Source organism: Etheostoma cragini, chromosome 12 (genome assembly GCF_013103735.1).
Source record: "Etheostoma cragini isolate CJK2018 chromosome 12, CSU_Ecrag_1.0, whole genome shotgun sequence".
NCBI lineage: Eukaryota > Metazoa > Chordata > Actinopteri > Perciformes > Percidae > Etheostoma > Etheostoma cragini.
In genome coordinates, this window is record NC_048418.1 from 4,904,191 (window position 1) to 4,920,718 (window position 16,528).

Sequence of the window (16,528 nt, forward strand, 5' to 3'; positions counted from 1 at the left end):
AATCAGATACAGTTTTGAAGGATTTGGGGACCTTTTCACATAAGAAGTGATTTTATACAGAGGATTATCAATGATTTACCCAGGATTATGGACCAGATTTGTGGAAACCTCAAGTGATAACATTTCACAGACAAAGACTCTGGCAGGCTCATATTCTTAATGATTATCATTCTACGGACAGCTGGAAAATAGCCCAGCCCCAGAGTTATCACTATCCCGGCATGTCGGAAGCCTATTATGGCAGTCAATATCTTGAACTATCTGTAGTTGGCAAGCTACACTGCAGCGACCCATCAATACAAATTCCATTCAGTCCGCACCACATATCCACACGTACATTGATTGAGTTCCAGTGATTTAAAGACTCCATGCCACAGATGTGTTAGGAGATACAAAGTTGCATGTGCTCTTTGTATTACAGGTAATACATCATTTGTCAAAATAGCCCTCACAGTGTAACAAACCAATATCAGTTTATCAAGGGAGCAAGACCAGATACTACCTATTCAATGACTTCCCATTCTGTACTGATGCTACCACACATATATTACTGGTCAGGAGGTATTTACTTTATAATTTAGATCAGGGGTCTTTAGCAGTTTTAGGTCAAGGACCCTGAGTTGCATAATTAACTGTGCCTACAATAAGGTGGGTGGCCTAAAGCTATAAACATTCTTTTTTATGGTGCCCTACAATACTAAGCTTCTATTTACATGTTCATATATATATATATCTATATATGTATATCATTTTAATATCAAACATGTGGAAGGCACAGGGAATCCAGAAGATTAACTATATCTGTGGATGGCTACCATAATGGATATCTTTCCTGTAGGCCAGTAAGCATATCATCAATGTTGTTAAGGTTGTGGCATTTTTTTTTAGAATAGCCAATTTATCTTTGCTGATAAAAAGTTGGAATCATATACAACATATTTTCAGAAAAAAAAAATTCAAAGAAGTATTAAATACCTGCAGTGACTCCAAGGACCCCCAAGGGGCTGCAGAACCCTCTTTGAAGCTCTCTGATGTAGATGATAACCAAATTGAAATGATGTGGTTTCTTGTCGGAAAAACATTGAGCAGGTCCAGTAATAGTCTTTCATAATCAGATCTCCACATTTCTTCTTAGCACTGTGCCGGTGCAGGAGGAAGGTCTGGTTTTTCCCATCATAATTTGGCACTTAGGGAAAAAAAGTAGTGTCAAGAAGGAACTTGTTCTTTTAGGCAAACATGCAAGAACATCCTTGTTAGACAGCACATGTTCTAAACATATTCAGTCTGAAAGAGGCAAAAAGAATTTAGGGATTTACTGGACGCACAGTTTACTTTTTCATGATGTACAAAAAGACTTAAATACTAGTGTTTCTTGTCATGCAGTTGAAACGTTACACTGGAAGTTTAAACTTCAATTGATAAAAAAGTGGTATGCCTACATATGCAATTTTGACTTTGTTCTAGGTTGCCACGATCAGAATCAACCATGATTCCGACCAACTAGCAATGTCATGGTGACCTCTTCCTCCTTTATATTCCCTTTCATTTTTTCTTTGGCTCTGCATTTCTCTAGACCCTGTCATTCCCTATCCCTCCACCAGATGTCCTCACTGTGTTCCCTTGTTTCCCAGTCACCTGACAACCACACCCAGCTACACACCTGCACCTTATTTCCTCCCTAATTCTATACACCTCTCTCTAGACCCAGTGCTTTACCACGTTATCTCTGTTGCTTCCAATAGCTTTCCATACTATCTTACCAAGATCAGCCTACCATTGTCACCATGCATAACCTGCTACCTGGTACCTGTCTTCAACCCTTGTCATTTGAATTGTTTGCATGGTAGGACTACCTTATTGTTGCCAAATGTAAACCTGTTGACAATAGCTTCCAGTAGGGGCAATTTGCTCTGCATGTTAACTTCTTTAACTTTAAATGAGCGAACACACTGTCTGATATACTTTGCTAGTTACAAGAGCATTAGTGGCAAGCATTCAAAACGGCTGTTTAACTGACATAGCTACACACAGACAAGGTGATGTTCTGCATGGACTCATAATCCAGCTATATGGCACCTTCCCACTGCACTGTGTGCTTTAGAACGTAACCCTGTTGAAACAGTCAGAAAATAATGTTTAATTCCTTTAATTTACACCATTGTTTAGAGCGCCCTCTGTTTGTTTACTCTTGAGTTTGTTCGACCACTACTGCACTCTCTCTGTCAAAAACCACAGGATTTAAATAGGCCTAGCATGAATTGCTGAAGCACAGTTAAGGAGAATCTCCCTTTCTCTCTCTGGCTGTTGACCCGGGGAGTAGGGGCAAACTGTCAAAAATGTTGAAGTAAAAGCTCAATGATTTTATCAAAGTATATTTTGCTAGGGTACCCTATACATCTTGTGAGATTTGTATTTGATACAAAGTGTTCTGCTGAGAGCTCACTAAACTGCAGAGAGCTAGGCAACTGAAAACTTTTGTATTTTTGTTTTACACATTTTAAATAGCATTCACTGTGCCTGATCTTTCTGTGTGGCAAAAATTCCAGTCCACATAGTCATTTAAATGTCTGTGGTCTATTTAGACTGTGTTGGTGGGGTCTGTGACTTTAAATTATTTTTAAAAAAAGAGGCAAAACGCTACAGGATGTTACACCAATGGGCAATTTAAGTCCCACATTGCCGCATAACCATGCTAATTGCCAGATTTTTCTCTGCACTCAGTCTTACGTTAACCGAAACCAAGGTGTACTGCACCTCCACAAAATTAGATGTGAATCCACAACAAGCATGTGAGCTTTAATAGCCAAATGAGCCATCTGGACCCTCTGAATACAGTACGCCTAAATAATAAAATAAGCTTGCTGATCCCTTGGAGCTTATAGGAAACCAGCTGCCTAGTCACTGTTCTGAGGGTGCACTGCCTTGTTAAAATGCTCTCCATCAAAGTTTCCTTTGAAGTAATAGCTGACAGAAAACATAATGTGAATTTGACTTGACAGGTCTCTGAAAAAAAGTGCTTGGGAAAATACTGAACAAGTCGGTAGAAGGAGGGAACCGGGGTTAAGTCAGGTCTCCCAGCTCTTTTGTAAAGTTACCCCAGCACAGAGTGCATTTCAATTAAGAACTTGTCCATGGTTCTGTAAAAATGTCACAATGTAGTCTTTTTTTTATAAGTTAATCTTTGAAACATATTCATTTTCACACTTTACCAAACTAAATAATTTCAATGGTCCTTTCTGGATTATTAGAACATTTAATTTATACAATTTCCTTATCTCCCCCAATAGAACAAGCATCCTTTTATTAAAGGGTTTCATTATAGATGATACTGGTTGTCTGCCATTTCATCACTGTTCTTGTCATTTCCTGTGCCACAGTGAATAATCAAGTGGCAGTGCTATGCAAATGCAATTTCTTTAACACGTACAGTACAAGGTAAAACTTTAGAGTCCCTTTTGTGAGAACTGAATATCGACTATTCAGTCAAGATTGTACATACTGTGGCTGAATGAGTAATGAGTTCATCTTGGGCAGTGGTGGTGCAGTATTGCATTAAGACACAGCGACACCACAACACATGGACCAGTAATAATGATGTTTTCTGATATTTATCTGCATATTGTCTTATAACTACAACAACTAATGGATAGGTTGCCATGGGATTCACATTATTTTGTTTAATCCTACTAACTTTGGTGACCTTCTGACTTTTCTTTTAACAACCACCATGACGTTGGCAGTAGTTCTTTTTAATCAAGCAATATTACACAAGAGGGTGTGATTAAATGTAATTATTGGCACATTATACACTGATGCAGTTCCCTTAGCATCAAGGCAGTGCCAATAATATGATGATAAATTACACCCTCTAGTGTAATAAGTTTGATTATACAACAATGGTTACCAACAGAATAATAGATGTAATCAACCAGTATTCATGTTGTGGGGCAATTTGCTTTAAAATAAAAAGCAACAGACTATTTCTAGTCCGTCCCTATTTATTTAGCCAGCCAACTTGTGCTAACGTTAGCTTGGCATAGATTGTGGAATTTTCCAGTCTGAATAATTACTTCACATATAATCATAAAACTGCTTTGTTGGCTTGATATAGCTAAGATATCTGCTGAATTACCAACCCCCCCCCCCCCCCCCCCCCCCCCCCCCCCCCCCCCCCCCCCCCCCCAGATTTAGCTCCTGTATGTCGGAACTAGCAAATGTAGCAAACAAATTGCTGTCTCACCGGCACAGCTGATGTGACCCAAAGATTTCCATTAACAGTTAACTAGCAAAATGAAAGTGTGCTACATCACGGATTTAACACATGTTGCATCACATTTTCATTAGTACCATTGGAATTGTTAGATGAATATAAAAATATGGTATATCTTCCACTTACATAACGCAAACTGAGCGTTGCCCTGCATGCTGCAAATGTGATGCCAATATGTTCCTGTTTGTCTCTTATGAGCAAGTTTTTTGTTTATGAAAATTTTGTTTTACTTTTTTATTTAATTGACTTTATTCTCATAAGTAACTTTTGCATTGCAGAAGATAATTCATTTTTGTTCCCTTTGTTTCAACAGTGATAAAAGCCTTAAAAGTACCATTGCTCCTTGTGTTGAAGCCTCCTGCTATTATTTAAGCTGATAATATGATTTTACATATTTCCCTGTGCAGCATTGCAGACTAAGCTCAGTGCTCATACAGGCTGCACTAATGGGAACAGAAATGCGACCATTTACAATCTGTGGCACAGATGTTATTTGGTCTGTTTACCTGTCCCATCTGGGATTAGTGTTAATCTGGCAGCGTCTCACAGTTTAGGCAACTCTAAGAATGTAGTAAAACGCTGTAATTGCTAACATTATTCATTTAAAAACAAGTATTCCTTCCACAGTGCCCTCTGGGGTTGAGTCCTATGAAGGATGGGACTGGGTGCTACGACCACCACATCGGCATCGACTGTTCCGACGGTTTCAATGGAGGATGTGAGCAGCTGTGTCTCCAGCAGCTGGCGCCTCTAGAGGATGACCCGACACTCTACAACATCCAGATGTTCTGTGGGTAAGAAATAACAGATTCTCTGGTCTACATCTTTAATATTTACTATAATTGATCTTTTTCATAACCCTATATTAGGAGTCTGATTCACATGGCCTCTAGTCCCATAAATTTTGCAATGTTTTCATTGCAAGACAAACTAATATCAATTCCTGTATCAATACTGATGGGTTAAGAACTACATTTTGACACTTTAAAGCCATTTTAGTAAAATTGTTTTTATGTTGGGGCATATTATTACCCCATAAATGCATCTGCAAACCTGCTAATTAGTGATGGCCAAATAAAGCCTCATGAATCTTCTTGAACCATTGTCTTTATTTTCAGAGCCCACTAAATGGTGCCCTTGGTTCAAGAAAAATACAGAGGAATGGCATGACCGTGTTCTTTCAAACATTGGTTGAACAAAGCTCGCCATCTAGTGGGCTCAGAAAATAAAGCAAATGGTTCACAAAGCTTTACTTGGCCATCACTACCACTAATGCTGGCTTTTCATACCACATTTCAATGGAGTTGTCAACATTTTTGGCAAATTAATCATTTTCTTTTGTGGAGTTTTTAAATTTGTATTATAACTGTCCACACTTCTCAAAATATTCTTTTATGTAAATGTACAACTATTGGCCAGGAAGTGAAGCATGCACCAACGTTAAGATGAGATATTTGGTGCGGGATGAGCATTAGGAAGCACAAGGCGGAAAGCAATGCAACGTTTACACCCCTTACAAACTACACTACCTTAACCTTCAGATGGATGCTGAATTGGCCGCTTCAAATGTTCTCAACCAATGGAATGAGCGCATGAGCAGTTGTTATAGCTACCATGGAAATCGGCATTTGCTCAGTGCGATGTGTGAGCGGTTCTAAAATGCAAGACATGAGGCTCACTGATGCCTCACAGAGGCTGAGGAGCTACAAGACGAGACACAAGTTGAGGAAAAACTCAGTGGAGGGGTTGTCTGTACTTTAATGCATGTGTTGCATTTTTTTGACAAAAAAGTAGTTGGGAAAATCTGGGATTCTTTTATTGAAAGATTGTGTGTGTGTGTGTGTGTGTGCATGACAGCAAGCTGTGTAGTGTTAAGATGCGATCTGCCAACTTGGAAGATGTAGTAAGAAGTAAGCTTAAAGGCGGTCCAAAGGCAAGACTTGTTCATGTTGTTATAGACTTTCTGAAAGTAGTTAGGTGTTTAACAGGTATGTTTGTGTGTCGCAGAGTTAAGAGACAAGTCAACAAAATAAAAATAACTATTGCAGCAATTACTGATATTTGCAGGATGTTTGCCTTAGAGCGAGAGTGAAAGCGAGATGCTAGGGCAGAGAGCAGACAGTAAAGTTAGCTGTTTGTTGTTTTGGCGTTGGCTCCGGCCCACAGTAACCTGTGTTTGTTTCGGAAATAAACCAAGAGCGAAACCAACCAAACTGCTGTATTTTTCTGCTGCTAATGAGCCATAAAGCGGCATTATCACCACCATGTACTGCAATATGTCCTGTATGTGGACATATGCCAAGGTCTTTTTTAAAAGTTATCTCCGCTCTGAATACACCACCAGATCCTGTAAATGGACGTGTTTTCTTTTTAACACAAGCACTTGTTTCTTTCCGTCATCTTTACAATAAACATCATGTTGCAAGCACAGTAGGCTATATAAAAACTGCAGTTTTATTTAATTCTCTACGACTGCATTTTGTTGTCGCTCTCCACTGTGCAGATGTGGTTAATCCTCTACAGGTCCCACTGGAGACTGGCATTAGCTTTGAGACATTTGGCATTCAGGAGAGAACTTGGCTCAGTGTAAATCCCTGACAGATTATCTTTCTGTCTTAAACCCCACATCCCCATTCGTTTCTACCTGCACTTTGTCTGCTTTTGATGTATTTCAGAGTATATTATAGACCGAGATGTCAAAACATTATCAATATGAAAGAGTCTTGAGAGGACTCTGTGTTTCTCTCCTTTTTTGAGGATGATTCTATGCCAGTTGAGTAGAATTGATTTAGCTGAATGTTAAGTTCTGCATGTTTTGAACCCAGTGAAAACGCAGCAGGCAATATCTCAGAATAAGCTGAGCATTCAGTTACAAGGTTAAAATAATATTATGAGATTGTGATTTAAATAGGGTTGGGTACCAAAACCCAGTGCCAATATAGCACTGTTTTCTATATGGCTGATATCTACCGGACTAGATGGCTAGACTGCTTTCGGTTGTCAGGAGTGTGTTCTGTCAGACACATATGGGATGGATGACTGGAAAATGCTGCTTAACACCTCTTGTGTAGACACGCAGTTAGGGTCACACCTCGTTGAGGTTCAGATTCAGAACTTTTATAGTGCAACACATTGTCACTCCCATCACGTCAAAAAGTGACGCTTGGTCAGGTGCCTGTTGCGTTTATTATTGACGCAAAAAGCCTCCTTTTGTTGTCATATTTAGATGCGCTTGGTCGGGACTCTTGGGGTCACTATTTAAAGCTCTGGGTCGGGGCACGTGTTTCACTGACATGCGGCAAAAGAACGGGACAGTTAGGTTTAGGAAAAGATTGTAGGTGGGGTCACAAAATGTACGTTTTAGTGACACGCGGGACAAGAGCTGGACATGAATCCCAGTCTCTTGGGTGAAAAATAAGGGAAAAAAGAGAAAACATCTATGGTTGATGGAAAATAGGGAAAATACAGATGCCGGCTGGACACAAACAACATATTTCAACGACGACAGCAAATAGTTTAATTTTGATTGTCTCTTCAACTAACATTTTTAAAAAACAATTAAATTAATTGTTAACAGTTGTCCCTGTTGCCAATGCACTAAAAAGCTGCCAGCTTGAGAAGAACTAATTAGAAATGGAAAAACCTGGCCAAACAAAGCATAAATAATAATGGCCCTCATTCATTTGCAATTTGCACCCAAAAATGATATAAAGTCCAAATAGAAAGATCAGAGACAGCACATTGAATCCCTTTATCTGCTGTTATTTTACACTTACCAAGAGACATCAGCTTCCTATCATATGGTTAACGATTTAAATTACAGCTTCATTTTTAAAATTGGCCATCTAACTAGCACTCATTATTTAAAAAATCAAAAAATCCTCACATTTTACAAACTGGAAACAATCAAAACAAGTGTTTTATTGTCAAATAATTACAGCTGTATTTCTTGTTGGGTAGTTTAATTTCTAATAAAACCTTGTCTTTTATAAACTCTATGTTTTGTGTGGGGAAAGTCTTATCTTATAATGAAAGTAGTAACTAAAGCTGTCAGATTAATGTCGTGGGGTAAAAGTGCAATATTTCTTTCTGAAATGTAGTGAAGTGGCATGAAAAAAGTACCTCAAACTGTGTACTTAAGGGCAGGACTTGAGTAAATGTAGTTGGTTACGTTGCACCATTGGAAAAAAGGAAATGCATGAGCTAATGGAATGGCTTAAACCCCTGTCACTTTAGGTGCATCGAGGACTACAAGCGCGGCCCAGATGGGAGGTCATGCCTGCCGCTGTCGGAGACCTGCACCGAGGGAATAGACTGCGGGGAAGCAGTGGACATCCCCGCTAACCAGACTGTGTTCGGAGACCTTTTCTATGGATACAACAACCACACCAAAGAGAGCACCACCGGACAGATCCTCAAGGCCACATTCAGGTAAACGCGCAGGCTGTTTTGTGAAGTGAAGCATGCGGAACATGGTTCTGCCATTTGTATCTCAGCACGGTAAGAATTTGGCAAAGGTTGGGCTTGGTGATGTACTTGGTAGATCTGTTTCAGTCATCATTCTGTTAAAGTGCTTTATACACACACGCACAAACACACACACTGTGTTAAGGAAAAACTCAGGAGCAGCACAACTCATTCACATGTGAAGAAGGTTCGGGAGACCTTGACGAGTTACACAGAAGCTTTTAATGAACACTCCATTGAGGAGACAATTACGCGGGCTGTGTAGTTTAACCACGGTGTGTTATTGTGCAGACTTTGAATGAAGTGTATTTTACGATACTAAGATTAGCGTTTATGTACATGGAGTCTGGTGGGTTTAGCAAACGCAATTTTGGGGATGTTTTAATGTTTTAAAAAAGGATCTTACTCAAGTAGAAAGGTCGATCTCCTTAGACATGCTTTTAATAATGTTGTTAGACACTGTCAATGGCAAAACGAGCACTTTTGTTAAGGTAAATACAAGCTGGACAATCGCCCTATTAACTTACATTGTGGCTTGTTTTGCAGCTGCCAAATGCAGCGATCTCACTTAAACCTCTTTAGAGACACTTGAAAATACATGCTTTTCTCGCCTAAATGTTTTACCCCAAAAAGTGATACAGCTTCCATGTACTCAGAAAATGTGTGTTTTATGAAGTAATTTCTACAGATGTCTGTTTTTCTTATTTCCTTTTGAAAAGTGCAAAATACAAAACTTTTCAAATACAAAAACACATCCACATCAATCACACACATACTTGAAATAACTAAATACATACATTTATAGAAATAAGTAATTACAAATTAATGAAATGGTGAAATGCAAAAAACTAAGGCCCTGTTTTTGCTTTGACATAGCAGCGACATGATAGGCTTCTATTAGGGCAATCTCGGGTCACAGTAGACGGGTTGGCGGATAACAAACTGCATTGGAATCTGCTGAAGTCAGAGAATCCGCCGTTGTGCTCAGTAACAGTGCAGCAGCCCCGGGGGAGAAGAGAGAAGCGATCAAAACCCACAAATAAGCCGTTATTGGCTGGAACGCTGGAACACTGTGTATGCTTCGTGGTGAACATTGGCACACTTTGTTTTTGTTGCCTTTTGTAGACCCTGGGCTGTCTACAGAGACCGCATTCTTTTGTTTTTTTTGTTTACATTGTTGCTTGCTTTACCTGGGATAGGTTTGATTGTTTGCCAGTCCACCTACTCGGCCTACTAAATTAGTATATTTAGATTGGATCACACACCCATTCAAGATAACCATAATGCTAATTAGTACCAGCAGGATATCTGCTGGTCGTGAAGCATTGAATAGAGTTTTCTCAAAAATAACGGCTTAGATAATATCAAAAGTATTATATTTAATTTTAAAGTTTTAAAATATTAGCTATGGCCTTCCTAGAGTGTTGCTGGTTATTCAGTGTTATATTATCTGTTTACAGGATGTTCTACTCCTAAGAATTTAAAATGGCATTCTTGTGATGGGGACTAGTGCGTAGGGGCCTGTTAAATCTTTATTTTTATTTATTGACTTCTTCCACCTACAGTGGCTAGCAAGCTCATGGTCTCATACATGTGAATGGAAAAGAGACTATTTTAATGTAAACTGAATTAGTTAATCCCTTTATCCATTTTGGTCACTTATCCTGATATATGTTGCATTGTTTAAGTAATTTCAGGATTTCAAATTGTTGTATGCTGCTTAGAAGTTCATAAAAGTGACAGAATTAAAGTGGGACGACAACACTGTTGTTGACAGTGGTGTTTCCTAAGCCCTATGCCTCAGTACCTTTTTTTTTTTAATAGACTCTAAGGTTGAAATGGTGTGAATCACTTAATGGTAAAATGGAAATGGCTGTAGTGCATAACCAGGAGATAAATGTGTCTCTGTGGGTTGTAAAAACATATCAGATTGGATCAGTATATTTAAAGGTTATTTCATTATGGGGAGAAGAGTTTCAGCAAAGCCTCCCGATGTCAGGGGTTGTCCTCTATAAAACATGAGACATGTCCCCTAATCTCAGGAAAATACTCAGAGGAGGAATACTAAAAAGTACAAAAAAACACACACAACGTCCTTGTATAGGTTTCTGGATATTCAGCCACACGCGTCCAAAGAGATGCTTATCTTCATGATTTGCACAGGGTTTGCTGTGGATGGTGGAGTACTTTGAACATGGTTAATTATCACTGGCCGCATGCCGCAATCATTTCCACTGAACTCAGGAAGTCAGAAGGTCAGCAAAGTCATCTGCAGTCCAGGAATTTAATTTGGGCCGTGTATGGATTCCGCTGCCCGGAGGCAACTCACCCACTTAGGGATCCACCGCTGGACTTGTAGAAAGGGAGGGACGGGTGAGGCAGGAAAGTTAATATCATCAAGAATCTAAATCTCAAATGCTCTGATCTCATTTGGAAGTGGTTGTGAATGGAGAGCTGGGTCTGAGTTAGACTTTGAAAAGCACTGACTGCTTCCTGTGCAGATGAGGTTGGTGAAAGAGGAAGGGAGACTCTTTTGGGAGGCATGGTTAATGCAAGGCCTGATTATGAGAGATGACTGCAAATGAATTAAAAGTGACCTGGAGCCAGTGTGCTGAAATTGAATCTAATCTGACCATATGAACGCTTTGAATGTAAAATTAACAGCCATTACGGGAAGAGAGCATCGCAATTTACTACCAAAGAGACGTCTTTGGTTCGACGTTTGTGGATAACTCAATCTAGGAGTCACTCCAAAACTTTAAACTCCAATGAAAGTTTAGAAAAAGTGTGTTACATTCAGCAATACAATAAATGACATGTTACATTTTGGTTAAGCTGTTTTCACAAATAAACTAATGGCGTTTTTTTCCCCTTAATCTTACCTGCTCGGCTCGTCTTCACTCGGCCGCGGTGCCCTGTTCTTTTTTCCATTGCAGATTAGTACTGCCCCATGTGTGAGGCAAGCCTGGCTGGTCGTCATAGCAGGAAACTGCCATGACCTAACGCAAAACACACAAAAACGTTGAAGGTGTGCTTTTGATTCTCGGTATGTGGTTGTTGCCACAGCCAGAAGACAATTTGGTTTCAAAAGAAGCTGGAGGCAGCAAAGAAACACTGCTGGCTAAACTACTTAACACAGCGGGTTTGTTCAGGACCCCCCGTCCGTCGCTGGCAATGACGCTGTGAATAGTGTCGATTCTCTCCGACCAATCACTAGTCTGCAGGTTTACAAGTTAACTTTTAGTATTGCCTCAGCTTGGTACCTCGAGTGAGGTAGTACTAAAAAAAGTACTTGTTAGCAGGTACCAGGGACCTTTTATCATAATGGAAAACCAAAAAAGTTGAGTAGATACCATGAGGTGGAAAAACGCCATAAATGTCAAATGTAATCCTGCACAGCATGGGCTGCCAGTCTGTATCAAATGGATTTACAGTATTTTATATTCTAAAGATGTTTTCATATTAGACAACATACTGCAATAACGTAAAAAATGTTGCATGTTAAATGGAGTACATGTCAATTTTTCTAGTCAGGGAGTTCCACTCTATCTGAGAAAACTGTCTTCCGCATTTTTTTTCAAGTTGCAAAAGGCTCCAGCTGTCAGAACTCAACCCTAATTATGGGAAATGTAGGATCCAGCGTTTTTCGAGCTTAATCATACAAGTCAGAACATCTGCTACATTGACTTTAACCTTTAAAAAAAATAAAGTCTTGTCTCTTGCAAGAACCATCAACTAAATTGCTGGAGCACTCTTCAGATATAAAAAACAGTAGGGGGGAAGAGGTTTTATTCCTATTTTTTAATGCTCTACATTGTAGATGAATTCTTTTCAGATTTGCAGATGCTGTCCTAAACACGGCACCTAGTGGCTGGATCTCTTAATCTCTCCCACTCTCTCCACTTCCTGCTAGACGGTAACACTGAGGACCGAGGGCTGTGCAGTTAACTGGCACTGTGCTAAATGACTTGTAGTCAGAAAAGCTTTCAAACTTTATAAAATCCTGTTATTTCCCACTTGAGGCAGAAGTGCAAAGTTGCCATGTGCAGCCTTCAACACCCATTAACTTAGTCAGAGGAACTATAATATGTAAGTGAAAGAGCACTGTGGCCTGTGTCCTCCCATGTCTGTTTTAGATGGACTGTTTGCCCTTGAGTAAAATAGAGAGACAGTAAGGAAACCTTTCATGTGATGTTCACTGGCACTTTTACAAAAGCCTCTACCCCACTGCTCGGGAGTGGCGCAAAGCATCTGTCTCCATCATTCACTGAAGATGAAAAGTCAAATTTGAATATTGTGCAATCATCAGTGGAGGTTTGTTGTTTTTATCTTGCTCCAAACTCACTCCATCATCTGTGCTTTTTGAAAATCTGTAAAACTTCTACTTCGTCTTTTATTCTCATTTTTAGCTACCTCACTAAGAACCCCCTCCTTGTCCGTAGAAAATTGTAAACAATCTGTTATTTGGGGGGGAACTTGCATGGGGAGAAAAAAATGGATCTCCTCTGTGGTCCCTGCAAGGCTTTGCTATTTAGACTGTCTGGAGAAACAACAGAAAGAGAGGGAGAATAAAAGGAAAGCAGCAAGGGGTAGGAGCAGGCGCCTAGCAGAAAAACACACACACATGCATACACTTTCGTGAGATGCACGCAAATGCATGCCAACACACTTTTACACTTACACACACGGGCACAGTCGGTGTGCGGATTCCCCGTCTGCTGGGCAGCCAAGCCCTTGCAGCTATGTCTCGTAACAGGGTCCACACATCTCTCTCTCTCTCTCTCTCTCTCTCTCTCTCTCTCTCTCTTAGAGCTGTTTGGGTTCTTTCCACCCAGCATGGTTCATCTTTCAAGCTCAGCAGCCTTGAAATACCTCTCATGTTTTCCGGAAAGGGAAGCACACCCCACCTTTCCCGTGCAGGAAGCTCCCCCTCATCTTGTTGTAGAATGCAAGGCTTATTTGTTTGATTTCCTACAAGGCAAAATCCAGTTGTGTCATTGTTATTGGCAGCAGACTCCTGGGGGTGTGAGGATTCTGGTTACAGAGCAACATGACATATGAGCGTTTGTGCCCAGGAAGGAGGTCTGATCACTGTGACATCTCTGGAGCACTGGACCCCGATATGATCTGGATTCATATTACAGAGTTCAGCGGAAGGGTCTCTATCTTGCTGTCTCAGTGGGAGCCAGTGGACTCCAGTATTGAGATGTTAAAAGCTGACCTCCTCATTACCCCCCCCCCCCCCCCCCCCCCCCCCCCCCCCCCCCCCCCCCCCCCCCCCCCCCCCCCCCCTCCTCTATTCCTCTTTCACACGACAAGCTCAGAGCAGCTTTTAATGAATATTTTAGTGCCCTTTGTTCTCATTCTGGTGGCTGCTTCGGATCAATGATTAAGACCACGCTCCCACCTGACAACCCTTTCACCCAAACTACCTTCTGCTGGCTTCTCTTTTTTTCTCTTTCCTTTATTTGGCTCACCTCAACTTTATGTACAAAACTCCCCCCTCAAGAGGAATACCATCATTGACTCAGTTGATTAAATATGAGATTTGTCTGAGAAGGCGGGGTGGGAGCAGTTTGTTGGTGGCCCTGATTGTTTCTTTTCTGAAAGCTGTGAGTTTATCCAGCCACATAGTCAAAGGTATCATCAAGAGGATAGTCTATATTCACAACCTGTCCGTTACATTCCGCTTTCTTTGTGTCGGAATTTTAAACTCCGGTGGAATTATGAGGACTTTGGTTCACTGGTCTTCAGATCTCCGCAGGGTAAATTCAGACAGCTAGCTAGACTATCTGTCCAATCTGAGTTTTCTGTTGCATGACAAAAAAAAACCTTTGAACACACATGTTCCTTCCAGAGGCTATTTTGCAGCAGCACCGGGGCTCCGTCCAGCACTCAGCACTGCCCATGACGATTATGATTGGTTTAAAGAAATGCCAATAAACCAAAGCATGTTTTTCTTCCATCCTGGAATGCTGTGTGGGGTTAGGGTTCCCCTCCTCTGCAGCACTGTGGAGAAAGGTCTGACAATGCGACACTATCGAGAGGAAAACAGAAACTAGTCAAATGGTCAAGTGTTCTTGTGTTTTGTCATAATTTAGTGATTTATAAAACAGATGGCTGCTTCACCACAGCTCTTACTAGAGGAAATCTACATATTTTGGCAAGTTGAAAGTTCTTTAAACATTTTTAAGAAAGATTTCACTCTAAGAGAATGAATTATTGCATACTTACAGTGGCAGATGGCTGTTAAATGTTACATGTCATCATCCAACAAAGTTGCTATGAAAATAATCCAGTGTGAATGCAGCGATAAGAACTCAGCCCACACTCTACATAGTGTGCACCTAAGAGGGAGAAACAAATCTTCAACAGAGCGAGAGAGTCATTTATAAATTCAGCATGTGTGTGCATTTGTAAGCTGAAAACATGCATAATTGCTTTCAGCAGAAAATAAATCCATTGTCAAAAAAAACAAACACCCAACCTGGTTTTTCATCATTCTGTGAAACTAATCTAGCAACAGGCAAATAAACTTACTTTGGTTCTTTACAAGATGATGATGGCTATATGTAACAAACAGAGCAGTGACACTGTGAAATTCCATTCCAACCAATCTGTGAAATAGATAAAAACAGACGTTTATGGCTGTTTCAGCCTCTTTTTTTTTGGGGGGGGGGGGCTACTAGTGGAAGTGGAAATTAGGCTTGTGCACGTGCGCACAGTTCCACAATGATTTATTACATGGAACCATGTATGTGGGCTGCTTTAGAAATTAAAAAAAAATATTTGAATTCACATTTCTGTCTTTGTGCATACACACACACAGTTTTAGTAGTGAATCTACATAGTAATATTTTTCTGGCCCCAGAGGCTCACCAAGCATGAAGTTTCCTCCCAATGTCGTGCCTTACTACCTAACCACATCAGCAGCTTTGTTCTACATCACTGGCAGGCTAACATATTATTTTTATGAGCCTGATTTCCTTTTTAATTACCCTCACACCCCTGGCCACGCCATGCAAATAAAATGTCAATTGTATAATGGTATTTGATACAACTGCTCTACCGCTGTTCCTTCTCCTGCCTATGGCTTATGTTGTTCTGGAGCTGTGACTTTCCCAAAAGCAACACTTTTTGATTTGTAAATATACATGTATCCTTTTTTATTTTCACAACTCAGGCCCAAAATGCATAGTATGAATCAATTTAAAGCAAATCATGCATGGTGTATAGTATATTAAGGAAAACTGTCACCAGTGTGAACCATGAGAACCTTTTTGTGCTTGTTTAAATGGCTACCGCGTTGTAGGAGAGCATCCATTAAGGCTTACTGAGATCTTATTCACTTGATTTAAAAGCTTGTGTCATATATAGTTACTGGCAGGAAATATTCTTAGCATACCTGAAGTCATTTCTGGTCATTTTAAATTTGCAAGTAAAATAAACAGCAAAAATGAGTCATCCAGAGATGTTTCAACTTCAACTTTTTTTTTTTTTTTTGCTTCTTCCATTAATATACTTTGGTACAAAAAGACCAGCCATGTTGGAAACCTGAGCATACAGCGGAACACAGGGATCATTCTGGTTTCTGACCTCTGAAGAGATTCAGATAATCTGGCTAGGAACATTGTTTTTACTGTCCTCATTGAAGTTATGTTGGTGTGCCGACAGCAATTGTTTTGGTGAGTATTGCCAGTACTGGTGGAACTGGTACTGGTGGAACTGATAAGTGTGTGTGTGTGTGTGTGTGTGTGTGTGTGTGTGTGTGTGTGTGTGTGTGTGTGTGTG

General features: G+C 40.2%; 1 protein-coding gene across 5 annotated transcripts in view; it reads left to right on the forward strand.

Annotated features, from left to right (window-relative positions):
• Positions 1-16,528, forward strand: part of astn1 (astrotactin 1) — a 330,603-nt gene that overhangs the window by 141,371 nt on the left and 172,704 nt on the right. For all 5 annotated transcript variants that reach the window (XM_034888865.1, XM_034888866.1, XM_034888867.1 and 2 more), the window contains 2 exons: positions 4,898-5,064; positions 8,507-8,701. In XM_034888865.1, coding sequence (XP_034744756.1) covers positions 4,898-5,064; positions 8,507-8,701 — 362 coding nt within the window. The remainder of the gene's footprint in view (positions 1-4,897; positions 5,065-8,506; positions 8,702-16,528) is intronic.